The sequence below is a fragment of the Hippichthys cyanospilos genome, chromosome 4 (assembly GCF_059441005.1).
Source record: "Hippichthys cyanospilos isolate Australia breed blue-spotted pipefish chromosome 4, RoL_Hcya_1.0, whole genome shotgun sequence".
Lineage (NCBI taxonomy): Eukaryota > Metazoa > Chordata > Actinopteri > Syngnathiformes > Syngnathidae > Hippichthys > Hippichthys cyanospilos.
Window position 1 is genome coordinate 989336 of NC_142372.1, and position 22148 is coordinate 1011483.

Below are 22148 nucleotides of genomic sequence, written 5' to 3' on the forward strand. Positions count from 1 at the left end.
GTTTTGTTGGTTTTTATATTTCGTACACAGGCTACTGCGTACATTTTCTTTTTTCGGGATGTAGCTTGTGGAGGTCCTTTTTGAGTGAATAAAACCGTTACAGTTTCCTTCTTCGTTTAAGTGCAGTGTAGGACGTCTCGAGGCTTGAAGAGGTTTAAAGAGCAATACCGCCACCTACCGGGTCGAAACGTGAGTGGTAACAATAAAAAGCCATCACAGCACTTCCGTTTATTTTTGTCCCTTCCGCAATTCATGAACGTCGCGATTCATGCAAGAAGCGTACGAGGTACGTTAAACAATGTTTGCGAATTGGTTGTGAATGTATCGAAACACAGATGTAATCCGTCCATTCCTGAAAACCAACTGGTAAATCTTCTGAGCGTGCGCATTGAAGATTCAAGAGCTATCTTAAATTAGCTCACCTGATGCTAACAGTCGTGCTTGTATGTTCGTATTATTACATGTATCTATTTATTTATCTTTCTATCTGAAGGGCGATACATCGCCCAGCAAAAAGAAAGATATGAATATAAACGGGTTGTGATTGTTCTCACGCACAAGGAGGGATTGTGTGCGCAATAGCTCACTCGGTTTGTTGCAGTCCTATTAAATGCCCACTTCTGGTTTAAAACTATCAGTTAAACTACTGTCGACCACCGTAGATTGAAACAGATGACGAAAGGTGGCATATGACAGGTTGGGATGTACTATTCTCGGATAAGGGACTCTTGATTTTATGTTAAGAAAATCGAATATCCTGCTTAAAAAAAACATTTTTTGCACGTAACATTTCCTGAAGTAGTTGAATAATTTCGTCAAATATTTCTAACGGGCTTTTTATTTTTATTTTGCATGGATAGTTGAATGCTTGTTTTTAACTATATTTTAAAATCTCACATACTCCATGCTGTGGGCAGATGGAGGGTGATTTTGCTGACGTTAAAGAGGAGCAGCAGGAGAGGGAGATCGACGTGTTTCCGCTGACCGCTGTCACTGTGAAAAATGAAGGTGACGATTGCAATTAGATGGCTTTGAATATCCACTTTAAGCTACAGTAACGATGACATTTTTTTTATTACTAATTATGGTGAACACTCAACATGCAATGTGACTTGTCACACTCTTGGCAAATTCAGTACGTCCAGTTTTCCCACAGTGGCAGAAGCAAAAAACACAAACTGAAGCGAAACAATTTGTCCACTTAATTGTAAAAAAAGAAAAAAAAAGATGTTTGTCATCTTGTGTCCTGCAGAGGTCAGTGATGAATATCTTTGTCCTGAGCACCAAGGGTCAGTTTCGCCACACATTAACGAGGAGGAGAAGGCGCAATCTGGTTTGAAAAAGGAATGGGAGCCCAAGTGCCCTCAAATTAAAGAGGAAGAGGAGGAGGATGAAATCACCCAGTTTCCATTGACTTGTGCCATTGTGAAGTGTGAAGAAGCTAACAGAGAGCACTGTGACACATCCCAACCGGATGACCATTTAGCACAACAATCAGATATTTCCGACATAACGTCACGCTCTTCTGACTATGGTGATGATGAAACGCACCCTGATAAGACACGTCACACTGAGGACAAATGCCTCCCGTGTCCTCACTGTGACAAAACGTTTTACAACGAGGTGTCGCTAGAGGACCACAGAACGATACACACTGGAGAAAAAGCTTTTGCCTGCTTTGTTTGTAGTAACCAATTCACAACTAAGTCAATTTTATTAAGGCACATAAGAAAACACACTGGGGAAAAACCTTTTGGTTGCTCAGTTTGTGATAAAAGATTCCTTCAAAAGGCAGATTTAACAATACACGCAAGAACACACGCTGGAGAAAAGACTTTTCCCTGTTCATTTTGTAGTAAAAGATTTTCTTTAAAGACAAATTTAACAGTACACACAAGAATACACACAGGAGAAAAACCTTTTGCCTGCTTAATTTGTAGCGAAAGATTCACTACGAAGTCCATTTTAGTAAGGCACACAAGAAAACACACAGGAGAAAAACCTTTTACTTGCTCAGTTTGCGGTAAAAGATTCATTCAAAAGGCAGATTTGACAATACATGAAAGAACACACAATGGAGAAAGACCTTTTGTCTGCTCAGTTTGTGGTAAGAAATTCATTCAGAATGCAGCTTTAAGAATACATATGAGAAAACACACTGGTGAGAAACCATATGCCTGCTCAACTTGCGGTAAAGGATTCTCTCATAAGCAGTGTCTAACTATTCACACGAAGGCGCACACTGGTGAGAAACCTTTTGACTGCGCAGTTTGTGGGAAAAAATTCAGTCAAAGTGGGGATTTAAAAATACATGCCAGAACGCACACTGGAGAGAAGCCATACACCTGCTCAGTTTGTAGTAAAGAATTCACAGGAAAGAAAAGTTTAACAGCACACGCAAGGCTGCACACTGGTGAGAAACCTTTCGTTTGCAATGCGTGTTGTGCAAAATTTTCCCGTAGGGATCAACTGAAGAAACACAAATGTGCGAGTGGTGAGAAGAGCAGCGGATAATAAAGTTGCTGAAGAATCAAGAGCTATGTTCACAATCATTAATGATTAAATGACGGCCTGTTGAGCAGTGGGTCGCAAATGGGGGGGACTTGAAGGCTACTGCTGGTACTAGAAAAGCGTTTTTATTCATGAATAACGCTGTTATAGCTTTCTTATCATACTAAGTATGATCATAATCATGCATGATTTCCTTGTGTAAGTCATCATATGGACAGAAGTCTCTAAGTGTCAAAAAAGTTTAAGAATGTAATGCCGTGAACATATATTTGATTTTTATACAAGACTGTAGAGTAGATGCATTCTTTTTCCTTTCGTTTTGTTTATTTTTATATTTTGTGCACTCACTACTGTGTACAATATTCTTTTCACAGGATGTAACTTTTGGAGCTTCCTTTTTGTGTGAATAAAATCATTACAATTTCCTTCTCGTAAGTGCAGTTTGTGGTGTGGGACTTCTCGAGGCTTGCGTTTAGGAGCAATACCGACACCTACTGGGAGGGAATGTGTGTGTGTGTGGGGGGGGGCCTTACGGCGCTTCCGTTTGTTCCGTGACACTTCCGCAATTCATGACCATAGCAACAAGCCGCGATTCATGCAAGCTTACGAGGTATGTTAAACAATATTTCTGAATTGGATTTGAATTTACCGAAACACAGATTCAATCCGTCCATTCCTGCAAATTTGGACATCGCAACACAAACCGTTCTGAGATTGCGTGTTGAAGATTCTCGAGCTATTTGAAATTAGCATCGATGCTAACGGAGACCGGTTGTTGTATATATCTAATATTATTATTACTTTTATGTTTTTTTTTTTTTTTTTGGGGGGGGCGGGGGTACATGGTTCAACAGAGCCAGGTGTGAATATATTAACGGGTTGTGATTGTTCTCAAGCACAAGTAGGAGGGATTGTGTGTGCAATAGCTCACTCGGTTTGTTGCAATTTTATTAAATGTCCACTTCCAGTTTAAAATATCAGGGAAAATACTTCAGAGAAATCTCCAAAAGAAGACTAGGACAAGCCCAGCTGCTAAACAGCAAAAAGAGTAACTCAGACCAGCCAAGATTGACTTTTCTATACCATGGTAGAGGGAAGGAGCTTGGAGCTTGGAGCTTGGAGCTTGGAGCTTGGAGCTTGGAGCTTGGAGCTTGGAGCTTGGAGCTTGGAGCTTGGGCGAACGAACTCGTGCGTTCCCCCCGCACTAAATCAACGCTCAAGCGCCCCTGCCTGCTTTTTCTTAATTCAGCAAAGCATTGCACATTACAAGACATTGCAGAAAGAGCCGGTCAGGCGCCACCAACAGCTGGTCCGAGGTCCCAGCTCACACTTTCCAGCGTCACCAGCTTTATCTAAGGTCTGGGGCGAGATGAACTGGGACTGCACACAGGGATAGCAATGCACACTGTTGGAGACAAGAAATAAGCACATAATGATAACAACCAATATGATTAATCAATCAATTATGATTAATCGATCAATATGATTTCCTTCACAACTCTACGCCATCTTAGATTAAAATAGATGATGCTAGGTGGCATATGACAGGTTGTGATGTACTATTTTTGTATGAGGGTGTCTTTATTTTATGTTAATAAAATCGAACAGCCTGCTTAACATAACGTTCATTTTATGCGCTTAAAATTCCCTGACATATTTGCATAATTTATTCAAATATTCCCGTCGGACTTTTTTTTTTTTTTTTGCATGGATGGTTGAATGCTTTTTTTAAACTATATTTCAAAATCTCATGCAGTGCCTTCACTTACCTCAAGGCTAATTGAACATTTTCGACTGGCTTTTTTGTTTTGCAAGGATTGTTGAATCCTTATTTTTAACTATAGTTTAAAATTTGCCGTACCCCGTTCAGCCTTCACCTCCCTCAGGATTACATACCCCCTTTTGAGAACCCCTGCGGAAAAAAATAAAAATAAAAAAAATAATCATCAAACTGTTAAAATAACATACAATATCCGAGTCCCAACATGAGATTTGACTGAACGGTGCTTGATGTTTTTCTTCTTGCGCCTTGCAAGGTGTCAGTGAAGAATATCTTCATCCTGGGCAGATGGAGGGCGATTTTGCTGACGTTAAAGAGGAGCAGCAGGAGAGGGAGGATATCGACGTGTTTCCGCCGACCACTGTCACTGTGAAAAGTGAAGAAGGTGATTGCAATTTTTGAGATCCACTGTAAGCTACAGTAACGATGACATGAACACTCAAAATGTGATGTGAATGGTCACACTGTTGGCAAATTCAATACATCCAGTTTTCTCATTGTGACAGAAGCAAAAACACAAACTGAAGATAAACAATTTGCCTACTTAATTGTTCAAAAAAAAAAAAAGAAAGAAAAAAAGATGTTTGTCATCTTGTGTCCTGCAGATGTCAGTGAAGAATATCTTTGTCCTGGGCACCAAGGGTCAGTTTTGCCACACATTAAGGAGGGGGAGAAGGAGCAATCTCGTATGAAAAAGGAATGGGAGCCCAAGTCTCCTCACATTAAAGAGGAAGAGGAGGAGGATGGAATCATCCAATTTCCATTGACTTGTGTCATTGTCAAGTGTGAAGAAGCTAACAGAGAACACTGTGACACATCACAACCGGACGGCCATTTGGCACCACTATCTGATATTTCCGACATAACCTCACGCTCTTCCAATTACAGTGACGATGAAGAACATGCTAAAGGTGATGTGATACATCACACTAATGACAAATGCCTCCCATGCACTCACTGTGACAAAGTGTTTTACAATGAGGCGTCGCTGGAAAAACACACAACAACACACGCTGGAGAAAAAACTTTTGCTTGTCTAGTATGCAGTAAGCGATTCACTACAAAGTCAGTTTTAGTAAGGCACACAAGAAAACACACTGGGGAAAAACCTTTTAGTTGCTCAGATTGCGGTAAAAGATTCATTCAAAGGACAGATTTAACAATACATGCAAGAACACATGCTGGAGAAAAAGCTTTTGCCTGCTCATTTTGTAGTAAGCAATTCACTACAAAGTCAGTCTTAGTAAGGCACACAAGAAAACACACTGGGGAAAAACCTTTTAGTTGCTCGGTTTGTAGTAAAACATTCCTTCAAAGGGCAGATTTAACGATACATGCAAGAACACACGCTGGAGAAAAAACGTTTGCCTGCTTAGTTTGTAGTAAGCAATTCACTACTAAGTCAGTTTTAGTCAGACACACAAGAAAACACACTGGGGAAAAACCTTTTAGTTGCTCAGTTTGTGGTAAAAGATTCCTTCAAAGGGCAGATTTAACAATACATGCAAGAACACACGCTGGGGAAAAAGCTTTTGCCTGCTCTTTTTGTAGTAAAAGATTTTCTTTAAAGACAAATTTAACAGTACACACAAGAATACACACTGGAGAAAAACCTTTTGCCTGCTTGATTTGCAGTGAGCGATTCACTACTAAGTCAATTTTAGTGAGGCACACAAGAAAACACACAGGAGAAAAACCTTTTACTTGCTCAGTTTGTGGTAAAAGCTTCATTCAGAAGGCAGATTTGACAATACACGCAAGAACACACAGTGGAGATAGGCCTTTTGTCTGCTCAGTTTGTGGTAAACAATTCACTCAGAATGGAGATTTAAGACGACACACAAGGATACACACCGGTGAGAAACCGTTTGCCTGCTCAATTTGTGGAAAAGGATTCTCTCAAAAGAGATGTTTAACAATGCACACAAGAGCACACACTGGCGAGAAACCTTATGATTGTGCAGTTTGTGGAAAGAGATTCAATCGGAGTGGCGATTTAAGAATACATGAAAGAACACACACTGGTGAGAAGCCTTATACCTGCTCAGTTTGCGGTAAAAAATTCACAGGAAAAACAAGTTTAACAGCACACACAAGACTACATACTGGTGAGAAACCATTTGGTTGCAATGTGTGTTATGCAAGATTTTCTCGTAGAGATCAACTGAAGAAACACAAATGTGCTAGTGCTGACAAGAGCAACGGTTAATAAAGCTACTGAAGAAACAGCATCCATCATTCCTACGGACTTCAGCCACTGCGACCTCAGGACTGTTTCCCTAATAGTTGATTTGATCGATTATGGATTGTAGTCTGCTCGGGGAGCAAACAAAATAAGAATTTTACTGTGTGGTGTAGGACTATACAAGTGACAGTAAAATCTCGTTTAATCTTTTCAGACAATTATGGATTAATGGGCATAAAAAATGAAGATCACAACGTTCCTCCTAGAAAAATAGGGTCAATTCAAAGTTTATAAGTGATTGTACCATAAACAGCCACAGGAGGGCTCTCCAATAACAAGACATTTAGTAATTCATTAGGGTTACTGTTTATAATACTTCACTCACATTAGGACAATGCCTCAACCGTTATATAAATTGGTGGGGGCGGGTTTGAATGAGATTTTGTGACGCATTGACATTGACACAATGACTTGCACTTTGACGACTTGGACACAATGACTTGCACTTTGACGACTTCGACATGTTGTAGATTTTTTGTTGACATGCGAAGAGTAAAGACGTGTACTTGAATAGCAACGTTTTTCTTCGTCTCACCACAATACAAGAAAAAAATGTATGTTTTGTCTATGATCGATGTTTTGTGCGACATCGTATTAGGGTCACCTGGCGAAAATTTTAAAGTTATGCCGGGGTAAAAACAAATATATATGCATATGACGACATTTAAATCACTAGTTCTTGATTATTGGCAAGTGGTTTGTCCAAGTAAAGTTGCCGTATTGCTACCAATTTCGATACACTTCCGCCTGCGATTTTTTTCTTTACGAAACTACATGTTCTGCACTCGTTAATTCTCCCGAATTGGTATTGCACTTATAGCAGCGGCCACACATGACGTCCATGACGACTGAAAAACACCAGAGAAATATTTGTAAACTCATTTTGCTACACGTATCAAGCGGCTGGACCTAGCTTGGCTTCTTTTAGCCGAGTCTGCTAACTGCTATCGAAGCGAAGCATTTGTCAATACGTTTCTCGGCAGAGGGTGTCGTATTTGTTTGTAAAAATGTGTTCAAAGGGTGTCAAAGAAGATGAAGGGTGCGAGCAGAAATTACATCGCCCAGAGACCGATGGACAAAGATTGAGCGGCGTTTTCAAACAGCCTCAAAATGTGTTACACACAGCAGGTTTGTTCACGTACTCTCACATGTTTAAGAACTACTTTTCAGGGGTGATAGTAAGTCACACGTGCAAGTAATTTCTCAGAATATTCCTTAAATATTTGTGGTTTCCATCATAATCCACAACACGTTAAAAGAAATAACGATTTCAATACTTAATATATCGGACTGTGTTTGCATATAATTCAGTCAAAAGGAAAAAAAATACAATCGTTTAAAGATTGTTTTCTGAAGATTATTCAAATCCCCTGATGGCAGCACATCCAAATTAAATGTTTTTATGTCCATAGCCCTTCATGGAAACACATATTTGTGTTCATTCAAAATAAGACATTTCCAAACATCTGATTTAACTTTAGAGAACAACATTGGCCAAGTTTCAACCTGAGGCTTGACTGGCACTTGCCTTGTATTTTGCAGATGCCAGTAACTGTCATCGCTTGGAGGTTAAGCAGTTCCTCAAAGTCAAAGAGGAGGAGGAGCCAAATTTACCTCGCTTTAAAAAGGAAGGAGTGTCAGAGCGTTGCCACATCAAAGAAGAGCAGGAGGATGACGTTGTGAAGAGAGAAGGTGGTGAAGAATTGCAATTTAATGGCCTCTTAGCTTCACTGTCAGAAGGTGACAACAAGGTAACAACATATTCTTCTGGTGAGGAAGAGGAGGACGATAAACAGACAACATTTGGAATGAACCATCGCCCTGACAAATTCATCAAATGTCCTCACTGCGGAAAGCTGTTTGCCAACAAGTTCTCATTGACTAGACACATAAAAACACACACCGGAGAGAAACCTTTTGTCTGCTCAGTTTGTGGCGAAAGGTTCTCTTTGAAGGCAGGTTTAACTGCGCACACTAGAAGCAGACACAATGGAGAAAAAACTTTTACCTGCTCCGTGTGTGGTAAAAGATTCTTTTTAAAGACAGGTCTAACGAGGCACACGAGAACACACACCGGAGAAAAACCGTTTGCCTGCTTGCTTTGTGGTAAAAGATTCTCGTTGAAAGCCAACTTAACAACCCACACAAGAAGCAGACATGATGGAGAAAAACCTTTTGCTTGTGTAGTATGTGGCAAAAGATTCTTTTTAAAAACAGGTTTAACAACGCATTTGAGAACACACACAGGGGAGAAACCTTTTGTGTGCTCAGTTTGTGGTAAAAGATTCAGCCAGAAAGGAGATTTAAACACACACACAAGAACACATACAGGAGAAAAACCTTTCGCTTGTTCAGTGTGCGGAGCAAGTTTCTCTTTAAAGGCAAATTTAGCAACACATGCAAGAAGACACGGTGGAGAAAAACCTTTTGCCTGCTCAGTTTGCAGCAAACGCTTCATTGACAGGGGGGAGTTAATAATACACGCAAGAACACACACAAGAGAAAAGTCTTTTGTGTGTCCAATTTGTGGTAAACAATTCTCCAAAAAGGCAAGTTTAACAATGCACACCAGAACACACACTGGCGAGAAACCTTGTACCTGTACAGTTTGCAACTCAAGTTTCAGTGCACCTGGAAATTTGACTCAACACATGAAAACGCACTCTGGGGAGAAGCCCCATTCCTGCTTAGTTTGTGACAGAAGCTTCTCTCGAAAGTCGACTTTAAGAATGCACACAAGAATGCACCGTAAAGAAACGGCATCACTGACTCATTGATGCTAATTGTGCTGCAGCTGAAATAAAAGAAATAATAAAGTGTGAGTTTGTCAAATTTAACAATCTTTACTCTTGTAATAAATTTGAATTGCTTTAGTTTGTGATCACCAATCTTTTTGAAATTCAGAGCTATTTTTTGTGTACTATAGGTAATGATCCACATATGCCAATAAAACTCTTGAATCCTGAATTAAGGACCAATCACAGCTCAACGATTTTTTTCTATGTGATGTCATTCTTAGTCGACGTCATATATTTTTAAAGGTATAAATTATTCATGAAAAATTATTTACTGTAGTTATGAAATTATTATGGACAAAATACAACTTTTTTGTTGAAAGTGCCCCAATAGGTTTAGTTAATAGATAACAGAGACGTCTCAACATCTCAATACGTACACTTTTTTTCTCTATCTCTTCAGTAAATTTCAAAACGTTTATTTCTACAATATTCCTAGGATACACTGTTGTGGTACCGTTACAGCAGGGTACACACCAACAGAAAATGTATTTAATATATAATAAAAACAAATATCACCCAGTGTAAATGGCGTTTTGTCGTCGGGTGTGACGGCAATTTTTAATCCATATATACATAATTAAAAGTAGGAATTTTACGTTAACTGTGATATTGTGTGGCTCAGATTACGTCGCTGTTTCCCCCAGCACAGTAGGTGGCGGTAATGCGACTTTTGCGTGCCAATCGAGAGACATGAGCAAATTTGACGTCAGGCGTTACGTGTCTGGCAGCCATTTTGAAGACTACCGTCGTTATCGCGCACGCCGCATTTCGACGAAGCCACCCGCTTCTAGTGGACCTGTTCTGCTTAACCCAAGTGAAAGGATTAGGTACCACCATGTCAACGGACCACTTCCAAACCAAGTACGCCTCCTTTATGGAGGTTCTCGTGAAGAGCACGATCACGGAAACAACCAAACTTTTTGAAACGGTGGTCGACGAATTAAAGACAGAAATCTCGAAGCTGAAGGCGGAGAACGAGGCCCTGAAAACTACATGCAGACAAAAGGAGGAAGACAGAACCATTGCGATCGTTGCTTCCGGCCAAAGTAGTCTTTCAACGATGCAGGATGTGGCCGTTCAATGTGGTGAGTTTCGATGCTGTAATCTTTTTCAGAATGTTCTGGGAGGTTTATTTGACGGCAGAATTATGTGTAAATCTCGCTTTGGTCCTTGTGACCCTCATGGGCTCTTTGTAGCTAACGTCGTGACGTTACATCCGTTGTTTATCCGGTTTTGGCGAAGCACGACAGACGGTTTTTCCGATTAAAACGCCCAGATATGCGCTTTAAACGAGAAAACGAAGTGTATTGATTATACCAAGAGCAACACAACCATTACTAAGGACATTGTTATGGTTTCATTCGCGTAATATAATAGCGCATACAAAATTATTACCATCGTTGACACGTCAAGAAAAAGTATTGCCTTTCTTACTGTATAAATTGGTTACAAGTTGACGCATGTATCGTAAAAAAAATAGATTGCTGTTTGGTGCTTTTTACAAACATCGTGTATGTCTATGATGAATAGTTTGGCAAGTCCTGTCGACACGGAAAACAAACACTTTTTCAAAGCCGGAAAAGACAGCCGTATTTCGGCAAAGACGTGGATTGCGTCCAAGACTTAATCATCTCGTCGATTAAGCAACTGCGCTTCCCGATAAAAGGTTTGTGTCATGGCGATAGCTACACCATTTTAGGTTTGAGTTTTCAAAATATTTTCTTCTCTCTTCTGATCGCAGATCGCTTTCAGCCGGTTTACATGTTGTGAAGTCCCCCTCCCCTCCAGTATTCATAATATAAGCAAAATTATAAATATTGTGAATGCAGTATATGCATATGTGTGCATGTTGTCCAATTAAAACTAACGTTACTAAACAATTAAATTTGAACTCTTTACAAAGTACCAGCGCCACCTCGGTTCTCAGCATTTGACCATATCCTATTGTGTTATATGAAATACAAATTTGTAAACAGACTCGTTGGTCAGTTTGCGATCACATATCCTAAATGTATTGCACGGTTCCATTCGGTTCTCAGTTTAGCACCCACAAAATCTTTTTTTCTTCCTCCAGCCTCCTCCCAAAGATGAAAATTTGCGGTTCATGCGCCGTATAAGGTGCATTAGATTATCAGATGCACTGTCAGCTTTTGAGAAAATTGAAGGCTTTAAATTCCACCTTATAGTGGGGAAAACACAGGGGTTACCTTGGTGCCTGTGGGCACTGGGTAGCCCCCAATTTCACATGAGTAGCCTGCAGACCTGCTCTGCAAATAGTTTACAAGTCATAGAACAGTGTGATTTTCTCAGAATTTTACTAAGGATTATGCATATATTACATATACAGTACATTACTTATTACACTTGATTTACATATGTACTACAGCTGTTTCTTAAATATTGCGAGAAATCAATATCATGATCGGGGTTTTGACATAAACTGGTAGCCCTTTGTATTACTCGGTACCGAAGAAGTAGCTGTCAGTTTCAAAAAGTTTGGTGACCCCTGCGGTAATCCATTTCTGATACGGACAGCCCATTAGCCAAAATGTATCAAGATACCTCATGTTTATAACGGGGGTGCACAGCAATCCACTTAAGAGTATTAATATGACTCAAGTAAATGTTTGCAGATCTTGGCCCACTTTTTCTGCTCGTGGAACCAGTGGGACAAATCCTCGAAGATGGTAAGGAATGCAATGAAGAGGAAATGGTCTACCTCCTGCTAAACGGCGACGACGCAGAAAACAAAGAAAATTCAAACCTGGCGGTTTCATGTCCAAACCACGAGGTGCGTATAAGCCATGATTGCTTCTCTTTGCTGTAGTCAAGGTAATCTGTACTCAAAACTGACATCGTCATAGCTATAAAACCATACGTAATAATTTTCTGTTTATTTTTAAAGGGTACTGAACCTACTGTGGTCAGCGGAAACATATTGCATACCCCTGCAGGTGAGGAGTTAAAGCTGACCCAAGATGACACACATTTTGAAATTATACGTAAAAAGGTTCACAACCATTATATGTATGGTCAGTCTTAACTCCTTTCTATTATTTCCTCCTAACTTTTCTCAGATCCACCACTTTGGTCTGCAAGGGGAAATGCAACGAAAGGCCTTGAGATAGATCTGCAACGTCCAAACAAAGAGCTCAGAAAAAGCCGTGGCACTCATTTGACCCCAGTTCATTCTAGTTTGGAAGAGAGGCACGATTTACACACGGCGCAGAATCGGTCGATAAAAGTATTAAATGATTCCAACTTACTTGGTACAAATGAAAACATGGCACTCAATTCTGGTGAAACAATAGCCGAAATGGGGACCCAGGAGTCGCAGGCGTCAGAGATTCAAATGAATCCACCATCAATTGCAGGATGTGATCAAGATAACCAAAATGTTCAGCCAACAATGCTGGACGGACGGCAAGAAGAATGTGGCTTGATGGAAGATAAGACACAGCAACTCTCCAAATTCAGAAAGCAGCGAAAACAGCCCTCGGAAAATGTCAAACACCTCCCAAAGTATGTAAAGGAAACACTCTTGGTACCTTCAACTTGCGCCGGTCCGACAGCTTCATCACAACCGTCGCTATCGCATCCGCTCGAGACGCAGCAAAGCTCCGTAACGCTCCAAGATGCGATGCTACTTGTTGAAGCAATGGATCAGTCAAAGGGTCTCACCTCCTCGCGAGACGGCCCAACAGCCCGGGACCGATGTTCTCCTTCCGTCGTTACTGCGCCGTCTGGGTTGCGATCGCCATCGTTGTCGCCACTGACCAACGATGAATGTGACAATGGCACGGAAGAGGGGTCGACAAATGAAACAATCGCGGACACTTGTGCACCGGCGTCCGGCACCTGTCATTCTCTTGCTGGAGTTTTGGCAGCACCGCTAACAAAATGCGGTGCCGGCCCTTACGACGTTACGCCTCCGAGTGTGGCGGCAGAACCAATCGAGCCAGCGGTGAGCTCAGACCTCGCCCCCAAGAAGATCTTTGTTTTCTCCAAGTCACCGTCTACTCATCCACAAGGTACGATTGCCCCACTGTCCCCAAACCAGATCTCGGCTGTCGTGTCAACAGTTGCCGCTGCCCAAATCAGGTGTACAGTTCCTGCGTCTTCATCCTCAGGCCTTTCTCAAAGAAATAATGAGGATATCGTGACATCCGCTCCACTTGTTCAGTCTGAAGCAACAATCGCCTCAACAGAACAAAGGGCAGGCCCCGTGCCGTGCAAAAAAATTAAGATAATAATCCGCAGAACTTCAGATGTTGCGACGAGCCAACCGCAACTGTCTGAGACGGTCGTTGCACCTCCCCTTTACAATTCAGATGTCCCTACGTCATTGTCGCCACGCCCAAACACGGGTGCTCAAGTGACTTCAAATGAAAAGGAAAAGCTATTGCCGACTGATAACACACCATTTATTCTAGCCTTGTCGTCGTCCCCGCAACTGGAATGTTCGTCAGCTCCGACGGACGTCTGTGAACGTTTGGAACAAACCCCGGAGGGAAAGACGGCAACTGTAACTGAGGGTGTACTGATAAACTGCCTCTCATCGATCTCGCAATCGGAATGCTCGTCGGAGCACGCAAACTTTGGTGAAAGATTAGAACTAACTCCAGGGGAGCAAGCATCAGGATTGGTACCTGAAAGTGTACCGATGAACAGCGCCTCATCATCCCCGCAACTGGAATGTTCATCAGAACCGGAACCCGTCGATCAAAGTTTAGAAGAAAGTCCCGGGGAACAAGCGGTAGCGGCGGTAAACGGCAGTTTACCGATGAACTGCGCCTCAACATCCCTGCGACGGGAACATTCGTCAGATCCGACAAACATTGACGAAGGTTTGGATCTATGTCCTGGGGGGCGAGCTGAAGCGGTAGTAACTGAGAGTTTGCCGTTGAACGGCCTCTCATCATCCCCGCCGTCGGCACGTTCGTCAAAGCCGACAAACATCGGTGAATGTTCGGAACTATGTCCCGGGGAAGAAGTAGAAGCGGCGGTGACTGAGAGTGTTTCTATAACCTGCCCCTCATCACGCACGCAGCCAGAATGTTCGTTACAGGCTGCAAACATTTGTGAAAGTGTCGAACAAATTCCTGGGGAACAACCGGCAACAATGGTGACTGACAGTGTACCTGTGAACGGCCCTACATCATCCCTTCAGCCAGAATGTTCATCGGGGCCGGGAAACGCCGGTGAAGGTTTGGGACTACGTCCTGGGGAACAAGCAGCAGCAATAGGAAGTGAGGCTGTACCGACAAACTGCCCCTCGTCGTCCCCGAAGCCGGAATGTTCGTCAGAGCCGGCAAAGACGGGCGAGAGTTTAAAATTATGTCCTGGGGAACCAGGAGAAGAAATTTTAAATGAGAGCGTTCCGATAAACTGCTCCTCGTCATCCCCGCGAGCAGAACGTTCGGCGCGGCTGACGAGCGTTTGCGATAGTTCAGAGCAATCGTCCGGAGAAGCGACGGCAGCGCCGTTATCGGCTGGGAGCGTACCCACAAAGCTTTTTCCACTAGTTCCATTCATTCGACTCAAAAGGCTGTCCTATACGGAGTTATCGACTGGATCGGTGTTGGTTTCTCAACAGCTTTCTCCTAAAAGGGATTTGTGCGGGCGTTCACCCTTTCCGCCTCCCTTTGTGGAGAAGACATTAATGGACGTAGGCATGGAAGAGATTTCAGCTCTATCTGACCAAGCTTGTAAGACTTTCACTCGGGATGAGAAGGTAAACAACAACGCAGAGGGGGATTTACTTTCCCCAAATGACTTTGCTCATGCTTTGCAATTCATTCCCGTCTCTAAGGACTTAGCTGAACCTCATTTACAGATGTCCAAAACTCAGTTCCTCGCACAGTTGGCTGTGACACCTGTAAGCCAAGACGTTAAAAAGGTGACTTCCCTTTGTCTTTTCATTGACTGACACTTGAACTCCTATTTAATTTCACACTTGTAATGTAAAAGTACCGTATTATTAGGCGCATGTACCTAACCCATGCACAGGGCACACCTTATCGAAAGGTGCAAAATATGGGAGCATATGTCACGCTCCCAGCGTACGTACTGTTTGTATTCCGTCCCTATGTCGATGGAAAATGGCCCAAAGGCTTTTATTTGCACCTTACGGCGCGCAATATACGGTACCTCTTTCCCAACAATGCTGAAACCGCTCGACTGCGTTAATGCATGATACAAAGTCTGAAGTCTCATCTTTTTGTGTTCCAGATAGTGACCAATCAGTCTGAGGATGTACAAAGAAGGTTGCAAGAAGAATCCATTTTTGCCCATTTTGGAATTCACCTCAAAACGCGTTCTCAGGCTAAAAAAGCAAAAAGGAATTCAGAGCCATGTACAGACAGAATGCATTGCCCTGAAAGCGCCAAGAAACCAAGATTGGAGATTGCTAGTGCAAGTCAACAGGAGTCTGCTCAGGACTCAGAAACCAAGTTTTCCAAAGGAAATCTTAGCCATCAGCAGACTACGGACATCGCTTACTTCGAAAGTCAAAATAGCTCGAGAAAAGCTCGGAAATCAATTCGAAGTTTGTCCAGGCTATCTCTCAAATGCACTCCAGGCAGCGCATTGGGTACGGCCACCCTGCCACGTACTCAACTAAGCGTCGCCCATCTAGGTCCGACGAAACCTTTGGAGCCCGCCGGCCTAAAAACGGGAGATCCTACCGATCGCATTCCAATTGACTCCAGGAAGTCCTCGATTGTCGAAGACGCCATATCATCTTTAGGCAAACCCGGGTCGGGGCGTAAGAAGTCTCTCTTTCCCAGAGAGACCCATTCAAACTGCCCTCGCACCCCATCTGACCAGAAAATGACTTCTCCTCCGAGCAATACTCGACTGAAAAGGTCTCAATTACCGCATGTCGGCCAGACCGATTCCCGTTTCATCAAAACTGTTCCCGGGCTGGAGCCTTCCGATTATGAATTTTTCAGGAGTATCAATTTTTCCAGAGCAGAACAACTGTCAAAACTGGAATCCAATTTGGCGCTATGGAAAATGTCTTTGCCGGACCCCCACGCGCCAGAATTGACTCGGAAATGTGCCAGTTCAAGGAAAACCGGAGAAAGTCTTTCCAAGAAATCTAGATTCAACGAGAAGTTGACTGTTGAGGACAGTAAAGTCATGGTCCAGAATCCCAAGAAATCAACCAAAGTCGCAAACACTAAAGACCTCGTCAAAGACACTCCAACAAAAGTACATCACGGTGATAAAACGGGAAACAAATACACTCAAACGCTTTACACTTCTCCGGAATGGTGCACCAGGAAAGTCAAAGCTCCGACCACCGAAGTGCCGGTGCAGTCCCGAGCCGCCGCGCCAAAGAAGCTGCTGAAGAACCAATGCGGGCTGTGCGGCCGCATTCTGAGCAGCAGCGCTTCCCTGGAAAGCCACGAGAGTCTCCATACCGGTCACAGACCATTCTGCTGCGCACACTGTGGAAAGACCTTCCCCGACGCCAAGGGTCTCAAACGGCACAGCATCGTTCATCGGAACGGCCGGCTCCACGTTTGCCAGCTGTGCGGCAAGGGTTTCGTCTACGGTTTCGGCCTCAACAAACACCTCCAAATGGTCCACGGGAAAATCAAGCCCTTTGTTTGCCAGCTGTGCAACAAATCCTTCTTCACCAAACGAGACGTGGAGACCCACATACGAACTCACACGGGGGAGAAACCATTCCACTGCCATTTATGCGATAAGAAGTACGTGAGGAGCGTGGAACTGAATGCGCATCTCAGGTGGCACAGCGGCGAGAAGCGACACTGGTGCCCGTATTGCGGCAAAGGGTTTTTTGACCAGAACAACCTTAAAAGACACAAGTATATCCACACGGGAGAGAAACCACATTCTTGTCCACATTGCCCTAAACACTTCACGCAGTCTGCACATTTGAAAAAGCATGTTAAAAATGTACATAAAATGCAATATTGAGCAAGTGTGGGTTTTTTTCCCATTTATTTTAATGCAAATTTGTCATTTTTGTATTCTGAAAGCGTTTGTCCTTGTCTGTCTTAAGAATTTAGCTGTTATTGATCGGCGATTATTAACGTTAAGAATGTTAGTTTTATTGACAGTCTATGAAATAAATCATTGTATATTTTTTGTTTTGTTTGCTGTAAATGCCAAAGTGTCTAAAAGATTGATTTTGGTTGCATACAAACTGCCAAATTGTACTGAACGTGAAATAACACTGCGCCTGGCAAAATGACCCCTTTTTTGAGTGTTTATTTTAAGCCAGAAAGTCACCATTTGAATCCACCATTTTTGTGTGTGTGTCCCAACGCACACACTAACTAAAACAATGGAGTTATCGTGCCCCAATACTGGTGTTCCCATCATTTTGGCCGGTATGAACACAAACTAATTCAAGGATCGAATATTTATTGATGGGAAATTAGTGATCGATTGATGCTGGTTTCGAAGTTGTCGCCTGCTTGCTGCTTTGTGGGATTGTTGTGATCCAACATGCGTGCTCCATGTTCAGCTTGCATGCACTTGAGGCCCAATTAGAGTAAACAGTCAAAAATGATCCTACAATGATGCAAAGAAACCGATAGATGATCATGGTCTTGAATATAGGTTAAAGAAAGAAACAGAAGCTATAAAATAATTATCAGCAAAGTCCCTGTATAGGAAATGATCTTTATACAATTTTGCGCATATTTATGACCCAGTTTTCTGTAGTTTCTTTTTCGTGCTGTGAGTTTCAAGGGTTAGATGTTGTTTTGTTCGGGTTTGGGTTATTTTGAACAATAAACATTCTCTACATCTCTCTCGATTTTTTAAAATAGCATAAAGGGGTTTTATAGTAAATATGTTTACCTCTAGGTGTTCTAATCAGAATAAATAGGAATTACTAAACTTAACATTTGGAAAGTTGAGTTCCTCCCGGCTTCATGTCACAGAGACGCGCAAGGAATCCTGGGACATTTTACAAGTGGCGTTCAACATGAACGTTATATATTTATTTATTTTTTAAATCTAGCCACACGAGTTCAACTAAGATGAAACTATCCCGAATGAGCTTTGAACGCATTGAAGCCTCCGCACAGGACGTTCGTCCTTACTGGACATTGTAATTGTTAAATTTCCGAGCCGGATGAACTCGTCCTGGTGCAAGTCGAAGCCCTTCGAGCTAGCTTAGCTCGTAGCCGCTAACAAAGAGACGCGTTTGTTAGCAACACGTCGCTGATCGGAGATCAAGTGTGAGCGAACATCTTGTGAAAATGTGCACAAGAAAGACGACGGAGTACAAGGAAGAGCTTTGTGGAAGGGAACAGGAAAAACAAACACGACGATGCTCGCACCTTCGCAATATGTCCTGTACGGCAGGTTTGTGTATCACCTTTAACTGGCCTTAATTGTCTAAATGACATTTTAACATTTTGATACACCAATTACAAACATACATTTAAACATGAAGTTAAGCAATTTATTAGAACCGCTGGACAATTCACAATTGCGAAGGCATATGACTGAAACTGTAAAAATACATTAAGTAAAAGATGATGAATTAACGTAATAGAAAAAAAAATACTGTTACTTCCTAATACTTGTTACAGATAACATTACTAGCCTATTTCTACTTCTTATATGGCAGTATCAATTTCCATAAATTGGCGCTGGGATGCCCAAGGGCAGTAGCTAACCCCAAAAAGAGATGAGTAGCCCGTTGGCCTACGCTAAACCATATACACAATGTGTATACATATGTATATAGATCAAGAGAATCTTCGACCAAAAAGCAAGCAGGCAAAAGGTTTTTCTCCAGCGATTGGTCATCACATGTGTCTTTGAAGGGATTCATTCTTGAAAACTAATTAAGTTATCTGAATAATTAGTTATATGTTCTCATGAAAATGACTAAAGTGTACTGTCCCTTTAAAATAATATAGAAAGGGTTCCAAATGATAGTAGTTTGAGTTACAAGCTTAGTCACGGACCAAATGAAGCTTGTCAATCAAGTCAAACGAACATGTACACTCAAGCTCCAAGTCACTGCATGAGATCTGACTTCACCTAACCATATGTGTTTATCTTCTTGCGCCCCGCAGACAGCATTGAAGATCTTCATCCTGATCAAGAGGAGCCGGAGTGCCTCCACATTAAAGAGGAAGAAGAGGAAGCGCCCCTCTATAATCAAGAGGGAGAAGGAGATCCCCTCTACAATAAAGAAGAGGATCCTGTTTTTAATAAGGAGGAGGAGGAAGAGGAACCAGAGAGCCCCCACATCAAAGAGGAGGAGGAAGAAGAGGAAGACCTCGCCAGTTTGCCATTGACCGTTGTCTATCTGAAGAGTGACGATGAGGAGGAAGGTCAAAGTGAGAAGAACGGAGTGGCGGCACGTCGAAGCAGCCGCTCACGTCAACACATGACAACGCAAGGTGAGGGGAACCACTGTGGACTATCACAAGCTGAGAGCCTCTTAGCTCCACTTTCAGATAGTGACGACATATCGTCACGCTCGACTGATAATGACGATGATGATGGCGATAATGATGATGACGAAGACTACGAAGATGAACATGATGACGACGAAGATGACGATAATGATCATGAATACTCAAGAAGTGACGTGACTCGTCACACTGACAACAAGCACTGGAAATGTTCTGAGTGTGGGAAAACATTAAGTACCAAGCGGGTTTTGAAAGAGCACATGAGGATACACACTGGAGAGAAACCTTTTGCATGTTCACTCTGCGCTCAACGGTTCTCTTTTAGGGAAAACTTAAAAATACACACAAGAACACACACAGAGGAGAAACCTTTTGAGTGTTCAGTGTGTGGTAAAAGATTTACCCAAAAGACAAATCTAAAGAAGCACACAAGAACCCACACCGAAGAAAAACCTTTTGTTTGCTCCATTTGCGGGAAAAGATTTACTCAGAAGACTAATTTAACCACACACACAAGAACGCACACTGGAGAAAAACCTTTCGCATGCTTACTTTGCGGTCTCAGATTCTCTGTAAGGGGCAACTTAAGAAGACACACAAGGACGCACACCGGAGAGAAACCTTTTGTCTGTTCGGTTTGTGACCTAAGTTTCTCTACAAAGCCAAATTTAACAAGACACACAAGAACACACACAGAAGAGAAACCTTTTGCCTGCTCATTTTGCGACGAAAGATTCACCTTACAGACCGGTTTAATAACACACACACGAGTGCACACCGGACAAAAAACATTTGCTTGCTTAGTTTGCAATAAAAGATTCACCGTTAGGGGAAATTTAACAAGACACGCAAGAACACATACTGGTGAGAAACCTTTTGCCTGCTCAGTTTGTGGTCAAAGAATGTCTACAAAAGCAAATTTAACAACCCACATGAGAAAACACACCGGGGAGAAACCATTCAGTTGCAGTGTGTGTACTAAAAGATTCTATAGTAAGGCTTATGTGACAAGGCACAAGTGTACTGGTGTAAACACCGGTTATCGATGACCGCTTGTGGTTAAGATAAGTGTGTGTGTGTTTTTGCGACTGTTTTTGCTGCAGATGTCAAGATGTGATATCAATAAATTAATCAATAACTGACCTATGGTGTGGTGCACTGTATCCTCACAGTTATATCCATTCATTTTCGATCGCCTCTTATCCTCAAAAGGGTCGCAGGCTTGCTGGTGCCTATCCCATCTGATTTAGGGCAGTAGGGGGGAGATTAAATCTGGGATTACAGAACATTTGAATCATCCAATGCAGAGAGCGTTCACACTAAAAAACATGTTGGATGAAAAAGTAACCCAATTTGTCTTTAAATGAGTTCATTCATATTTCAATTCATTTGCTCTAAATCTCACAAACCCCCTGAAGTGCCTTCATTTACCCCAATTCTACTTGAAAGTGGAAGGTTTTAAAGCAACTATTTTTAGATGTGAGTTTAACTTGTTCACTGCCAGTTTTTGTATGCTAAACGCTGACTGTGTCCTCTTCCTTGAGACAAACTGGCTCTTCTGTTTCTCCGTGCTCACAAGCATATTGAGGCAAGTGGTGCTGCAGGAATATTTTCATCAAACCAAGAAAATCTAGATCCAATCCATTTATCAACTAAAATGTCCATTCAATATCTGTATTACGTCACCAAACTTGACCGTCATTTTTGTTCAGCATGCGCCCCAGCTGGCCAGTCATGGCTACTGCACATTTGGGCTGGGAACTCCTGCGAGGAGTCAAGGGTTAAAATTAAATGCTTCAGGTCAGGTGTGCGTGGACTCGGCGGATGCAGGGTTTCGGCAGACATCCGGGCTTATTTTTTGACTTTTAATGCAAGTTTAGAACATTTTACTTCATTTTCAAGATGGAGATATCCTTTTAGTCAGCACGGTTAGCAACTGGTCAAGCTTTACAACGTCTTCCGGATCTCGTCACCTGAACAAACACTGATTACGTTTTGTTGCTGAATATACTGTACGCTCCTCGACATTTTGTTCTGTTCTATACTTTTGCATAAGTGGAACACAAACTTGCTTCACTGTTGCAAGTATTTACTCTCTTAAATCAACTAACCTCTACATTTAAACAGGTGTGAAAGTAATCATCGTGTTATTTTAAAAAGTCAAATACCCGTACGTTCGACTTTTTGACCGGTTAACACGAGTCAAATAGAACAGACAGGTACATGATTTAACAAACGTGTATTGTACTTTGGTGTACCATTTGTAGTTTTTTTTCTAGTTTGTAAGTAATCGCTTTGGATTTTATTGACGCGATAAGCCTTTTTAAATGGAGGAGCTGACAAAAGGGGAAATGGCCATGAAGCTGCAAAAATGAGGGTGATCGATTTGATATCTT

At 42.1% G+C, this 22148-nt stretch overlaps 5 protein-coding genes across 12 annotated transcripts; all 5 read left to right on the forward strand.

Annotated features, from left to right (window-relative positions):
• Positions 1-84: 84 nt before the first annotated feature.
• LOC148424207 (uncharacterized) lies at positions 85-2930 on the forward strand. Of its 3 annotated transcripts, none has more exons than XM_088412682.1 (3): positions 85-189; positions 918-1008; positions 1253-2930. In XM_088412682.1, exons 2-3 carry the CDS (start codon positions 918-920, stop codon positions 2512-2514), a joined length of 1353 nt encoding a protein of 450 aa, XP_088268808.1. In that variant the 5' UTR covers positions 85-189; the 3' UTR covers positions 2515-2930. The 3 variants fall into 3 exon arrangements, with proteins under 3 accessions (XP_088268808.1, XP_088268806.1, XP_088268807.1); XM_088412680.1 differs by lacking the exon at positions 85-189 and adding an exon at positions 210-286; XM_088412681.1 differs by lacking the exon at positions 85-189 and adding an exon at positions 265-285 and having other exon boundaries at positions 910-1008.
• Positions 2931-3071: 141 nt separating this feature from the next.
• On the forward strand, positions 3072-6514 carry LOC148424208 (uncharacterized). 3 transcript variants are annotated; one of them, XM_088412664.1, is made up of 3 exons: positions 3072-3121; positions 4548-4676; positions 4897-6514. In XM_088412664.1, the coding sequence occupies exons 2-3, from the start codon at positions 4580-4582 to the stop codon at positions 6498-6500; spliced, it is 1701 nt and encodes a 566-aa protein (XP_088268790.1). In that variant the 5' UTR covers positions 3072-3121; positions 4548-4579; the 3' UTR covers positions 6501-6514. The 3 variants fall into 3 exon arrangements, with proteins under 3 accessions (XP_088268790.1, XP_088268789.1, XP_088268791.1); XM_088412663.1 differs by having other exon boundaries at positions 3089-3121; positions 4580-4676; XM_088412665.1 differs by having other exon boundaries at positions 3103-3121; positions 4555-4676.
• A 20-nt stretch (positions 6515-6534) lies between these two features.
• Positions 6535-9410, forward strand: LOC148424209 (uncharacterized). Its single transcript, XM_088412688.1, has 2 exons — positions 6535-7664; positions 8079-9410. The coding sequence occupies exons 1-2, from the start codon at positions 7544-7546 to the stop codon at positions 9311-9313; spliced, it is 1356 nt and encodes a 451-aa protein (XP_088268814.1). The 5' UTR covers positions 6535-7543; the 3' UTR covers positions 9314-9410.
• A 675-nt stretch (positions 9411-10085) lies between these two features.
• Positions 10086-18125, forward strand: LOC148424210 (uncharacterized). 3 transcript variants are annotated; one of them, XM_088412616.1, is made up of 6 exons: positions 10086-10419; positions 11968-12125; positions 12240-12288; positions 12412-15068; positions 15147-15233; positions 15566-18125. In XM_088412616.1, exons 1-6 carry the CDS (start codon positions 10170-10172, stop codon positions 17282-17284), a joined length of 4920 nt encoding a protein of 1639 aa, XP_088268742.1. In that variant the 5' UTR covers positions 10086-10169; the 3' UTR covers positions 17285-18125. The 3 variants fall into 3 exon arrangements, with proteins under 3 accessions (XP_088268742.1, XP_088268741.1, XP_088268743.1); XM_088412615.1 differs by having other exon boundaries at positions 12412-15233; XM_088412617.1 differs by having other exon boundaries at positions 10350-10419; positions 11955-12125; positions 12412-15233.
• A 149-nt stretch (positions 18126-18274) lies between these two features.
• Positions 18275-20894, forward strand: LOC148424211 (uncharacterized). Of its 2 annotated transcripts, none has more exons than XM_088412674.1 (2): positions 18275-18685; positions 19408-20894. In XM_088412674.1, the coding sequence occupies exons 1-2, from the start codon at positions 18580-18582 to the stop codon at positions 20799-20801; spliced, it is 1500 nt and encodes a 499-aa protein (XP_088268800.1). In that variant the 5' UTR covers positions 18275-18579; the 3' UTR covers positions 20802-20894. The 2 variants fall into 2 exon arrangements, with proteins under 2 accessions (XP_088268800.1, XP_088268802.1); XM_088412676.1 differs by having other exon boundaries at positions 18275-18676.
• Positions 20895-22148: the final 1254 nt, after the last annotated feature.

What these genes read in the sequence shown, in the direction of transcription:
- LOC148424207 (XM_088412680.1), top strand. An exon ending in TGTCACTGTGAAAAATGAAG is followed by an intron (nt 1,009 to 1,252) that starts GTGACGATTGCA and finishes TGTGTCCTGCAG; the next exon opens with AGGTCAGTGATGAATATCTT.
- LOC148424211 (XM_088412674.1), top strand. Translation starts at nt 18,580, where the DNA reads ATGTGCACAAGAAAGACGACGGAGTACAAGGAAGAGCTTTGTGGAAGG. An exon ending in CAATATGTCCTGTACGGCAG is followed by an intron (nt 18,686 to 19,407) that starts GTTTGTGTATCA and finishes TGCGCCCCGCAG; the next exon opens with ACAGCATTGAAGATCTTCAT.
- LOC148424208 (XM_088412663.1), top strand. An exon ending in CACTGTGAAAAGTGAAGAAG is followed by an intron (nt 4,677 to 4,896) that starts GTGATTGCAATT and finishes TGTGTCCTGCAG; the next exon opens with ATGTCAGTGAAGAATATCTT.
- LOC148424210 (XM_088412615.1), top strand. Translation starts at nt 10,170, where the DNA reads ATGTCAACGGACCACTTCCAAACCAAGTACGCCTCCTTTATGGAGGTT. An exon ending in GGATGTGGCCGTTCAATGTG is followed by an intron (nt 10,420 to 11,967) that starts GTGAGTTTCGAT and finishes AAATGTTTGCAG; the next exon opens with ATCTTGGCCCACTTTTTCTG. An exon ending in TTTCATGTCCAAACCACGAG is followed by an intron (nt 12,126 to 12,239) that starts GTGCGTATAAGC and finishes TTATTTTTAAAG; the next exon opens with GGTACTGAACCTACTGTGGT.
- LOC148424209 (XM_088412688.1), top strand. Translation starts at nt 7,544, where the DNA reads ATGTGTTCAAAGGGTGTCAAAGAAGATGAAGGGTGCGAGCAGAAATTA. An exon ending in AAATGTGTTACACACAGCAG is followed by an intron (nt 7,665 to 8,078) that starts GTTTGTTCACGT and finishes TGTATTTTGCAG; the next exon opens with ATGCCAGTAACTGTCATCGC.